Consider the following 12512-nt stretch of genomic DNA (forward strand, 5'->3'; position numbering starts at 1 on the left):
GAAGGTCTATGAAATATGGAATGTAGACAAGGTTGGAATCCGAGGAAGAAGATTGAGATTTAAATTTTATTCAGAACAGAAAAAGAGAAATAAAAGTAAAAGAAGAGAGAGCTGATGCAGATGGTGTCACTAGGTAATAATACATGCCATTCTATTCAGCAACAAGGGAATATGAAATTGGATTTATAAATATTATCATAAGACCCATCAATGATAAGACATCAATAAAACCTTCACATCAAAACTTACACCTGGAGGAGGAGCATTTCTACCTTTGGCTAGGAGGTTAATAATACAGCTGTGGGGTTTTCATTGCATTATTTCTAGTTATCTACTTGAGTGAAATTCATAGTAATATTTTCCACTTATTATGTTGAAGATGCAGACTCAGCAGTAGCATTCCCCCAAAATGCAATACACCATCAACATAAAAAGAAAGCCCCCAGAGTGATTTTATCATGCACTCAAAATATAATTATTTGGGTCTTTTTTTTCAGGGAAAAAAGGTCCTGTGTGTAAAGAAACTAAAGGACACATATCTATATAAGCAGAATTTCATAAACACTGTAAAAAATAAAATCAGTTTTGCTTTAAATTCTCTAGATTCAAATACTAATTCCTTCAGACAGTTTTCTGTCTGAGTATGAGTGTGTGTGTGTGTGGGGGGGGGAACTGTAAATTGTTTTGGTAGACTTTATGACTTAAGAAATGAATAATTAGTGATGAAAAATTTTCACTCTTTGGATAACAGCGCCTGGGATGAGAAGACAGCAGACTGTTTTGATTGAGTCATATGCAGCAGCTTGAGTTCAGATTTCAATTCTTAGAATCCAGATTCATGATAAATGGAAACAAATTCACAAGTCAAAAAGGGAGAGGCGTAAAGGTCGGGGGTAAAGAGACCAAACAACCTCTCATGGAGACAGTATATGGGAGAGAGCTCTACCATGCTCTTTCCTGACTTTTTTTGAGATGAAAAATTCTGATCACCTATACTTTTCTTATTAAACTCTTGTTAAGATGTTCAACATATGATTTCAGCACTCAGAGTTGTTAAAATAACACTTTACTGAATTTACTTGTTTAAACTTGGAACTAACTCATCAGTGATATTAAATATACTTGTATCAACATGTTTCTGTGTAAACTCTGATATATATATATATATATTTGTATATATATATATATATATGAGAAACAGTATATAGATCCCCAAACGCACACAGATATTCCTTTTTCTCCTTTGAACATCATGCCAACTTCATCACATGTATGGTGGATTTTTATATTTAAATATTTCCTTTTTGTATATATATATATATATACATATATAAGTTATTAGATATGAAAATATATTAAAATAAATCTGAAAAGAGAGATGATGACATAATAGATAGAAAGCAGGTCTAACACCTCAAAAAAAGCTTGGTTCAGGGCTTAACTCTCACATTGGATCTGTCCTGGGGAAGTCACTTACCTTCTTGGCAGTCAAGGCAAATCTGACACACTAAATTTCAGAAAAGGTGTTGATCTGCTCGAGTAGAGGGTTTCCAAAGTAGAATTCACTCGATCAATAAAATCCCAGATCTGGTCCCCATCCCTATCTCCCTATAATATATAAATGATTGATCCTTGCAGGAAAATGACTAGTTTTGGCCTCACACATACCCTGTAGTCAGAAAAATTAGAACTACACTGTGACGTGACTAAGAGGATCCTTACTCAGTAATAGACCTTCTTAGGGTTATCCCTTTGTTATTAGCCTCATTGAAGATACATTTCAATTCAGGGCAGATAGGTGGTTTCTGATGTGTATAAGAAACAGAGTGTTATTATGCCATTGATTTTTTTCCTTCCATTTTTTCTTCAAAAAATTTCTCAGTTCTCCAATTATTAAAACCTCAATTGTCCCTCCTTTCTATGCACTTCTTCCCTCTACTCACTCTGCATACATAGCCCATCTGTACAGTTCTTGGATTGTAAAACGAGCCCCTCGCAGTCCTTGCCTCCATTTTTGGGGGCTGGTGCTGAGCATTCTCTCCTGCGCCAATGTGTACATTCTGTTCCACAGGTTGACCACTTGCTCCATGCTGTCCACCGACCATCCACTAGCACACCCAAACAAGCATAAAAACAAAAGCAAAAATAGCATCACTCGGGGAAATGTGGAAATATCTTGAATTTTGGAATTCAATTTTGAATTAATGGAAGGGAGATAGAGTCATATTTCCCAAAGGTCTTTATTCTCTGATACTCCTTTTCTCTATTGATAAAGTCTCTGACATCCTCTATATTTAATCCCCACGTTTCATGTATTCCTTCCAATAAATAAGCCTTATCATGATTTTTGTCATAAGAACTAAAGTCATATTGATTTTTCAGGGTCAATCCTTTAGAACTATATTTTCTTCCATGTCATGACGGACTTGTCAGCAACTTCAATGAAAATAATTTCAGCTTTTGATATTTTCAAAGGTGCTATACATAAAAAATACACAAAATGATCATTACTTAAGGGTTTTGTTTGTATTTCCTGCATGTGTCCCAGGCATGCCAACAAAAGTTGAGAATGAGATTTTTTTTTTTTGGGGGGGTTATCTTTAGCATAGAAATATAGCTAACATAGTAGTCATAGTAACATGTTTATTTTGAAGACCAGATTAAACAATGCTAACATTTTCTAAAGATGGAAGAGACCTTATTTTACCAATAAAAAAATGAGACTCAGATCAAATAGTAGCAGAGCTAAGATTTGATTTTTCCCAACCAAACCCAAATCAATTATTTACTTTGTGTAAATTTTAAGTTTACATATTTATATAAAGATTGCTGCCAATCTTCCCCACCTTCCTACCTCCCCCCGCCTTATATGGTAGTCCTGCTCCTAGTAGAATGGAAGCTTCTCGAGGGCAGGAATAGTTTTTTTTTTTTTAACTTTATTTTGTCTTTGGCTCTCTAATCTATAATGCATTGACTGGCACATTAATGACACCTTGTTGAAAGGACAGTCTTAAAGTGATCTTCCATTAGAGCTGAGATTTGAACATCAAAACCTTCTGATTAGAGATCCAGTATTCTTTGTAGTCTACAACTTCACTCCCTCCCAGTACTTTGAAATTGCCAAAGTGCTAGGAAAAGCAGCTTTAGATAATTCCAGGATGCATGTGCTCCGTGAGTTAGTGTTTGTAATCAAAGAGAAGTGAAAGTGCAGAAAGGAGCTTAAAGCATAAGATCCTGAGGTCATCTAGCTGTTGTATCATTTCATAAGTGAGCCCCCAAGAAGTGAAGTGAATTATCCAGGGCATATAATCCCATGGAAAGAGTCCAAATTTGAAGCAAAAGCACAAGGGTTTAAATATCAGCTACATTACTTATTACTGATGGGATACTGGGCAACAATTTTAGTTTCTAGGCTTGTTTCCTTATTCATATCTACATCCATTTGATCTTCAGTCAGAGAGCTGGAATTTGTACTCAGGTCCTTATCTTACAAAACTAATGCTTATGGGCTTCTACAGATTGGAAATGTCATTTCTGTACAGTGACTCCTTGAGTTTTTTTTTGCTTCCTACTTAGAATGAGTTCATCAGTAAACAACCATTTAAGTTATCTACTATTGTTGGGAATTTCCAACGATAATCAATGAAAGCTTACTACAGGGAATGTCCATGGTGATTTTGGGCTCCCTCATTTATAAAAATGAGAATAGTAATACTCATAATTTTGAGAAAACCAGAATAGGTTCACATCTAGCTATGTGAACAAGGGTAATTCATATAATCTTAGCTTGCCAATGTATAAAATGATGATAATAATTCTGGTTTGAAGGGTTGGTTGAGAGGCCCTAGTGAGACAATATAAATAAAATGCTTTGCCAAACTTTAAGACACTGGATACCTTTTGAGGATTATTGATGCTTTTATAGTGTTATTGTTACACTGAATGGGTATTGTGAAATGAGTGCCATAAAACATGCTTTGTTTTGAATATTATAATACTAACCTAGACTTACTACAAACCACAAATAACCAGAAAATTAGGAATACTAAGTACAAATGAAATATCTGTCATCTATCTTTTCTATCTATAAAACTGAAATGTATACAATTTCCCAAAAATCTTAAGGAAGTTTTATGATTTAAGATTTAATTTAAGATTTACAAATGTCTCAAACTTACAAAATAATTAAAAAATACTGAAATGTTAATTTAAATTTCTTTTGTACTCATTTAGTTTCATGAATTTTGCAGGATTATATATATATATGTAAATTTTAATTTTTCAAAATGTGGCACATGCATTGGGTGCATGACAGTTTCTGGATAATACTACCTTAAAATTGTGGCTTAGTGACCACTTTGGTCACCTGATCTATCTCCATTAAGATTTTTTTCTTGTGGGGTCAAGTCAAAACTGCTATGCATGCATCCAAATCTCATTCTTTGGATAATCTCAAGGTTAAAAAAAAACAAATAAAATCCTTTTGGTCATTGCAGCAAATCTGAGAAAAGTTTTAGAGGGACACAGATGGTGGTTACGTTGAATTTCAATACCTTTTAATACCTGAAAGAACGTTCAAATGTTTTTTCTTTTGTGAGATTTTAGCATTTGTTCTTTGGATGATTAAAATTTGAAATGGTGCTGTATCTACATGCATAATATATATTTTACAAGTTCATTTACTTGTATTTGTTATTGTGGAAACCAGAACTTAGATAAGACAGCACATGAAAAAATTTGTTGAAGTTACTATGTGACAGAAATAGTCTAGTTTACAGACGAATGGAGTATCATATAACAAAATAACCAAATGGTTCATTGTGGGAGTGTGATTGCTTGGAGCCTGAGGAATCTGTGAAAGTGATAAATGTTCCTTTCAGTGACTCTCCCATATATATGTGATATCTGAAGGAGGAGGTCTTGCCTAGTAGTGAAATTACCAAGAAAAATGCAAAATAAGGAAGAAAGGGAAGCAAGTCACCTGCTTAATGTATAAACTGAATAATCCATTCCTAAATAATGGAATTGGTTATATAATTAATTCTCAATTTAGTCACATAAATGTAGTCTTATAGGAATTATTCTAAAATCATTTAGGTTTTTCATTGATATGTATTACTTGCATATTCTATTCACAGTATGAATACTTCCTAGTTGTGTTTGGTTTAGGTTAATATTAAATGTTCTTTTCATTCATTGAACACAACAAGAATATAGCTGAGAAATGAACTAGGTGGCAAAGAAGCAATCTTGGGATTAGACATTGTTGTGGATAATCTATAAACCAAACATTTAATATGTATAGTTAATTAAAAGTAGGCAATTTGGTATTTGCAAAATTCATTATCCAATTGTCACAAATCTTTCTCAGTTTCTTCAATTTATCACAAATTTCGAGTTGCCTTGCCTAGAAGTTGACATTGCAGCTATGCATGATTCCTTCCAAATACTTTTTTAAATTTATGTTCTGATTTATTTTCACAGCTTTTTCGGACTGAAGACTTTTTTTTCCTGTAACATTTTCAGCTTTCAACAGTACTCAAAGCTTTAGTATTATAAAACTTTCATCTTAGGTTATGCTTTGCAGAATATCGTGGAACTATCAAATTAACTGGTTTTTGGATCTCCTGTTTGCCTACAATTTTACATATTTGTGTGATTTTGTAAATGCTTGAATTATCAAGAAGATAGGAATTAGGTGGAAAGATGGTTTTTAATGATACTTGATAAATTTGGGTCAGTTATTCTACGTGCCCTTGAATAGACAATATGGAGGTTACCTTTTTTGGCATGCCCTCTACCCCCAGTTCCTCCAAGACACACAGTATATCTCATCAATGCCATACTTGAGACCAAACTGATTTCATTCACTTTTATCACCAAAGGTTGAGAGAAGAGTTAGGGAAATATGGAGACCTGCTTTACTGACCTGGACAGAGTGTTGCACAGGCTATTTTATGAAAGCCTTGTCCTTCACAAAAGGCACCACCATTGAGTGGTGCTGGGTTGGTGCAGGTTCTTGTACGTTTCTGATGTCCTCGTCCACATCTACTGTTACAATCGGACCATGCAGTCCAGGTGGACCAGCCACCGTTCACTAAAAGGAGGGAGACAAGAAACATTGCATAATACACACATCTAAAAACTCTAAGACGTCTAGATAGAAGTTTTAAAATTCAATGAATTCAGAAGGGTCATTTAGTCAAATACCACTGAGTCAAATGATGTTTTCTCTCTTGTATTAATAATTAATTATTGATTTAGGACCAAGGTTTTTCCTCTTTTCTATTTCCTCAACCAGAAATTGACCAGTAGGAGAAGTCTTTCTCAAAGGCGGTACAAGTACTTCTAAGTTTGGGCGAATGGAAAGATGTTTTCTCATTGTGTTTACTCAGACAGTTCTGGGAAAATGTGAATTCTCCCTTTTATGTGAGTTTTTAGCATTTGTTCTTTGGATGATTAAAATTCGAAATTGGTGCTGTATCTACATGCATAATATATATTTTACAAGTTCATTTACTTGTATGTGTTATTGTGGAAACCAGAACTTAGATAAGACAGCACATGAAAAAAATTGTTGAAGTTACTATGTGACAGAAATAGTCTAGTTTACAGACGAATGGAGTATCATATAACAGAATAACCAAATGGTTCATTGTGGGAGTGTGACGTGAAAATTGGTATGTCTCTTTTACCAAGACTTGAGTGAACCAAGTCACATAACTGCAAGACCATCTTTGGAATGTAATCTAGCCTCCATTATTGTATTCATCGAATTGTTAATTCGATTTGAATGCCACTCTAAGGGGCACCTACTCTTCCAAGAGCATATAAACTACATTAAGCCCCTGCTTCATTCACACTATACTATACTATAGTACACAGTACTATACAAATTTTGTTATTGTTCAGTTGTGCCACTCATGTCTGACTCTGTGATTGCATTTGGGGTTTTCTTGGGAAATATTTCTTGGCATTTTATAGAGGAGGAAATGAGGTGGAGTTATGTGACTTGCTCAAGGTCATACAGCTATAAGTGTCTAAAGCTGGATTTGAAGTGTTCTATCCACTGTGTCACCTACTTTCCCCATTTTACAAAAATTATCTCATTTGATCTTTACAATAATCCTATTATTTATGTCTGTTTTATAGTTGAGGAAGCTGAGACAGAGAGAAGTTAAGTGACTTGCCTGGGTTCACAAGGCTAATAGGGAAGTGTCTGAGACCAGCTTTGCACTTAGGTCTTCCAGATTCCAGGTCCAGAGTTCTGAGAAATATGGTGCTACTTCATCGAAACATAAAGAAACTTAGAGTCATTCAGGTGACTTTTCCAGGGTGATAGCTATTAAGTGTCAGGATTAGGATAAGAATATAGTGGCTCTAGCTCCTAGTTTTCTTCCATTATAGCTTGATGATTTAGAATCACTGCGATGTTCTTAAAATGTTGTCATGGAAACAATTTTTCTTCATGACCATGCAAAGACTATGATGTGAATATTTAAAAACCACTCATTTCAATGACAGGCCAAAAATTGTCTTTCAAACTGTGCACACATTCAAATATATTAATGATTTTTTTTTATTCAAATTAGTTATATAAGTTAATTTAGTCAAAACAACAGGTTTGTCTTATTTCTCTACCATGCTGACTAGTGGTCATTCAAGACAGGATGGGATGCCTATTATAACTGAAGACTATAACCAAAATAAAGCATGTGGATTAACTATAAATTTATCTACATATTGATAAAAGCAAATATCCTATAGTGTGCTCTCCAGTTTAAAAGAATTCTCCGGGGTCGACTAGGTGTCTCAGTGGATAAAGCACTGGCCCTGGAGTCAGGAGGACCTGGGTTCAGATTTGGCCTCAGACACTTAATTACCTAGCTGTGTGGCCTTGGGCAAGCCACTTAACCCTATTTGCCTTGCAAAAACCTAAAAAAAAAAAAAGAAGAATTCTTCCTACAAAGTTTTTCAAATACCTCACTTAGTTAAGGGGGATTTTACAATCTTGGTGATACCTTCAAGATTTATTAGTTACTTATGAGAGTGGTTCCTAGTAGTTAAAGTCTGGCAGATGTGTCATATTCAACTTTTCATGAATCCCAAATGTACTGGAAATTCATTGAACAGATGCATAGCAAAAAACATTTTTATATGTTTCTACTTAGAATGCTTCATCATGGTTCCTCCCTTTTAATGCTTTCTCTTTTTACTGTTTGACAACTTGGGCAAAGAGAGAATAGGGCAGGGCATGTTGATAACTTAAAGAGATAGCTGTTAGCTTTCCCCCCCCAAGGCAGCTTAACCAAGAATTTTCAAATGTTGCCAATAGTCTCAGATCAGATTTCCTATTTAAAAATCTCTGCAAGTTGGCATTTGAATTGCTCTAAATTTGAATTCCAATTCATGACTTAAAACTAGTGTTTGTAACATTCCTGAAGAGAGCATGTACGGTTGATGCTGGCTATATTAGGACTGTAATAAATACTATACTACCAAAGAGAGAAACTTGTATCTACATTGAACTCTGATGAAATGCAGCTAGGTCCCACTATCATATTTTATTTCTAATTTGTATACATTTGTGACCCTGCCCTCTCTACTTTGTTTTTCACATTCTGGTATGAAACCTACTGAATTGGTTTGCAACAATCACAGAGCAAGAAATATCCCCATTGTGATCTAAGGAAGGCAATTAATAATGACAAGACAATGCTGATGGTCATCACAGGATTTAAAAATTACTTTTAGAGTCTATCCTATCACTAAGGGCAGCTAGGTCATGCCTGACGTCAAGACAACTCATCATTATGAGTTCAAGTCTGACCTCAGACACCCAACTCTGTGAACCTGGGTAAGTCACTTAATCCTGTTTGCCTTTTTCTTTATCTGTGAAATGAACTGGGGGAGGAAATGGTAAGCTCCTCCAGTATTTGGTAAGAAAATCCCAAATGGTATGATGAAAATCAGAAACAACTGAACAACAACTTATCACTAAAATGATGATTATAAAAAAAAGTAGTAATCAGAGCCTTTTGGCTTCAGTCCTTATGGAGCTCTGCTCCAAAGAAACTAAACCAACTGAACAGCCACCAACTTACTGTATGGCAAAAAATCAAATGTGCCTGATTCATGATCATGGTTATCAGTCTCCAAAAGGAAAAAGGGTTTATAGGGGTAGACAATGTTTTTCCATTGAAGTCTTTCTTTAATGTTCCTACATGGAAAATTGGTTCTTATGACAGCAAAGCACTGGCTCCAGCAGATCCTACCAAATTGGAAAAGTATGGATAAGTCTGGTGGTGGCTCAGGATGTCTCTGAGGACCAATCCAGATAAGTTGGGAGAAAAAGTTCATTGATAAGTTGTCTACAGAAAGAGAAAAAATTTCAGTCTCAGTACCTCATTAACTAAATGACATAAAGTTTATAATTTGCATTGATGAAAGGAGTATTAAAATCTGTAAAATCACAGATTTCTGAAGTAATGATATTAACTCTTTCAATTAAGGCTACAATCCACATATCCATAACAGTAATACAAGGTCTTCTCTCTAGTGGCATTCCAAACTCTAGTTATTTCTATGTTCCTCCGTGGATGTCCTAATACCTCACTTTCCCATGCTTCCTCTGAATCACTCTGAGAACCAATCACTGAACATTTGAATATCTGATATATACCCCCACTGTTGGAGAAAAGGAAATAATAATATAAAAAAGCTCAAATAATACATGGAATATATGATCATTTTCCTCTGAGAAACTTGTAATCTACCCAAGGTCAAATTAGCATACTTTGGATTTTTTTCAAACTTTTGAAAATAGTTCTATCCCAACAGAAAATCCAAGGGGTATCTTTAAGCACCTTGATTTCCATTCTTGGAGCTATATTGCTGTAACCTGTTGCAACCAATGGCCATTAGTCCTGAGAGGCTAGGCATATAACTGAACTTTAGTTAACTGAACCTATGCTGATTGACAGTACATTGGGATATTGCCACTCAACCATGAGTAACTCTACCAAGAAGCATTTTGAACATCACCTGTCATTGGGAGAGTGTGAAGACAGAAGGCTATAGAGGAGTGGAGAAGGGATTGTGTGGAGGTATTTAATCGGAAATGACGCTGCTGAGAATCTTTACCTTAACCCAAACTGGACAGGGATCCCTCCAGTTGGCAAGACAAGAAAAAGCTTACCATAGACTATAACAGTTGCTGTTGTGCTTTTCCGTTTGGCAACGATGTTTTTGGCAACACATGTATAATTTGCTGTATCTGAGAGGCGAGCCTGCTTTATAATCAGGTTGTGGTCAATGGTTATATAAAAGTTCCGATCTTCAACAGGATCAATTATCTCTTCATTTTTCAACCACTCCACCTATGGTGCATAAAAAATTACATAAATTCTCACTTCTGAAGCATTGAACATTTTTCTTTCTTTCTTTTTACTTCATGATGGGCATAAAATCTCCTTACCACGATATGCAGATGGACAGAAAATAACAGTGAGGTCATACCAAGTATCACTCACCTGCCAAACACGCTGCTTCTGTCTGTACCATATTGCATTCAAATGTCAATGAACCAATTGGGAAATACAGTGTTCAAATTGTTTTCATTTTCCTCTGCAGGTAGCAAAGGGAGAACACGTATTGCCAGGTTCAGAACCCAATAAAAAATAATAGGTTAAGCATTTCAAAGAATTCAAATCATTTTGGTATTTGATTTGTTTACTCATGGCAACTTACTTGCTTCATTTCAGAAAAGAAAATAGGAATACAAAAAAAAGCTCAAAATCATCTCAGATTCCATATAGCTTTAATAGGACAAAATGTGGAAGATTTAAGTTTGTCAAGTCGAAACATATGGATTAAATCACCTTAAAAATGCTTTTATTTGAAAAAATGAAGCAAAAATGTGTTTAGGGAATCATTTAAGCCAAAACATTTGAAAAATCATTCTACTCTGTAGAGGGGAAATTATGGTAGTTTGATTAATACGTGGATATATATATATATATATATATATATATATATATATATATATATATATATGTCATTGTATATCCCCTACCATGCAGAATTACTATCAAGTCATTAAAATGGCATCATTTATTCAGGGAAATCAGGTACCATCACCTATTCTGATTTGTTTTAAGGGTTCAAAAAAATAGGGAAACCTTTTAGTGATAGGAGATCAATACTGATATCATTTCTACATATCTAGAAGAACCTCAGACTCTAGAGGAGGTCTGAAAATTCTTCAGCAAATCTGTCAGTGTGTTTGATGTAGCATATACTAAACTTCTAACTAAGGAACTCTATGATGACATTCCTCAAACACAAATTTGATAGATAACTTACAAAATAGGAACAAACAAGCATATGAAGCAAAAATATGGGTAGGAGCAGTTAATGCCTTGATTGAAGTTTCAGACACATACTTATTCCTTAATTCTTAATATGTTCTCTAATTAAAGGTGATATTATTGTAAATTATCTCAAATAATGTCTAATCCTAGGAATCATTTATTAATTAGTTTTCAAATACAGACTGACACATTCAATCAGATCCAGAGTTAGGCATAAGATGTAGAAAATAACGAGATAATCACTATATTGCCATCAATCTCTTCTAGTTTCCGTTAATCTTGAAAGAGGTGAGTTTAAGATCATTTTCTACAAAACAGAAAATCCACTCAGATAATTGAGAGTTGACTTTTATTTGTGTTTACCTGGCACTGTTAAACTTTCTTAAAGGTATTAGCAAAGTCTGTATTAGTAACAAAATCAAAAAATGAAATACTATAGCAATTCTTGGTTTTTGAGGTACCATAACACATGATACACGCAGATTATCTCATAAATCCTTTGTTCATTTTAAACTTTTTATATAATGGAATGAAGTCTAAGATAAGGCAAGGGATAAGATTGTTGGGCTTAGGGTGGGGGAAGAGGAGGGAATAACACAGTTGTTGGTTGAAAGGGTCTTCTTGAACAGAATTACACATAGTTTTTGAAGGCTTTTTTAAACTCAAAATTAACACTTCAAAAAACAGGGTCTGTATAAGGTCGAGAATCTTGCAAGGGTTCATAGAGATAACAAAATTATGTTCTCATGATATATTTTCACTAATGGAATTCTAATGCATAAGAAAAGAATGCCTCCCTGTCAATACTAAACAATATTAATAATACAATCTGTAGAAACTAACTTTTAAATTACGACAAAATGGTAGCTGAATAATTGCAAGTATGGATGGAGCAAAATGAGAATATTATGCCATAATAGCTGCAAGAAGATTGCTACTAATCTGACCTGAATCACTTATTTTAAATTATTCTAGGAAGAAGAAAATGGATTAAATATTTCAAGTATCATCTGATCCCTTCTAGCATGTATTTCTAGCATGTCACATCTCTTTATGCTTAAAAAATCCTCTTCAAATTTTCCTTGGCTAGCATCAAAGTTCGCAGATTTGGCATCATAATATTCAATTTTCCTATTCTTT

The 12512-nt window shown here is 34.4% G+C and overlaps 1 protein-coding gene across 1 annotated transcript in view; it reads right to left on the bottom strand.

Annotated features, from left to right (window-relative positions):
• The window catches only part of UNC5C (unc-5 netrin receptor C), a 435583-nt gene that overhangs the window by 84181 nt on the left and 338890 nt on the right, over positions 1-12512 (bottom strand). Inside the window, exons 5-7 of the mRNA XM_074228072.1 lie at positions 10199-10379; positions 5930-6097; positions 1944-2108 (exon numbers count right to left, since the gene is read on the bottom strand). Of these exons, the coding sequence (XP_074084173.1) occupies positions 1944-2108; positions 5930-6097; positions 10199-10379 (514 nt within the window). The remainder of the gene's footprint in view (positions 1-1943; positions 2109-5929; positions 6098-10198; positions 10380-12512) is intronic.

Source organism: Macrotis lagotis, chromosome 3, assembly GCF_037893015.1.
Source record: "Macrotis lagotis isolate mMagLag1 chromosome 3, bilby.v1.9.chrom.fasta, whole genome shotgun sequence".
NCBI classification, from domain to species: Eukaryota; Metazoa; Chordata; class Mammalia; order Peramelemorphia; family Peramelidae; genus Macrotis; species Macrotis lagotis.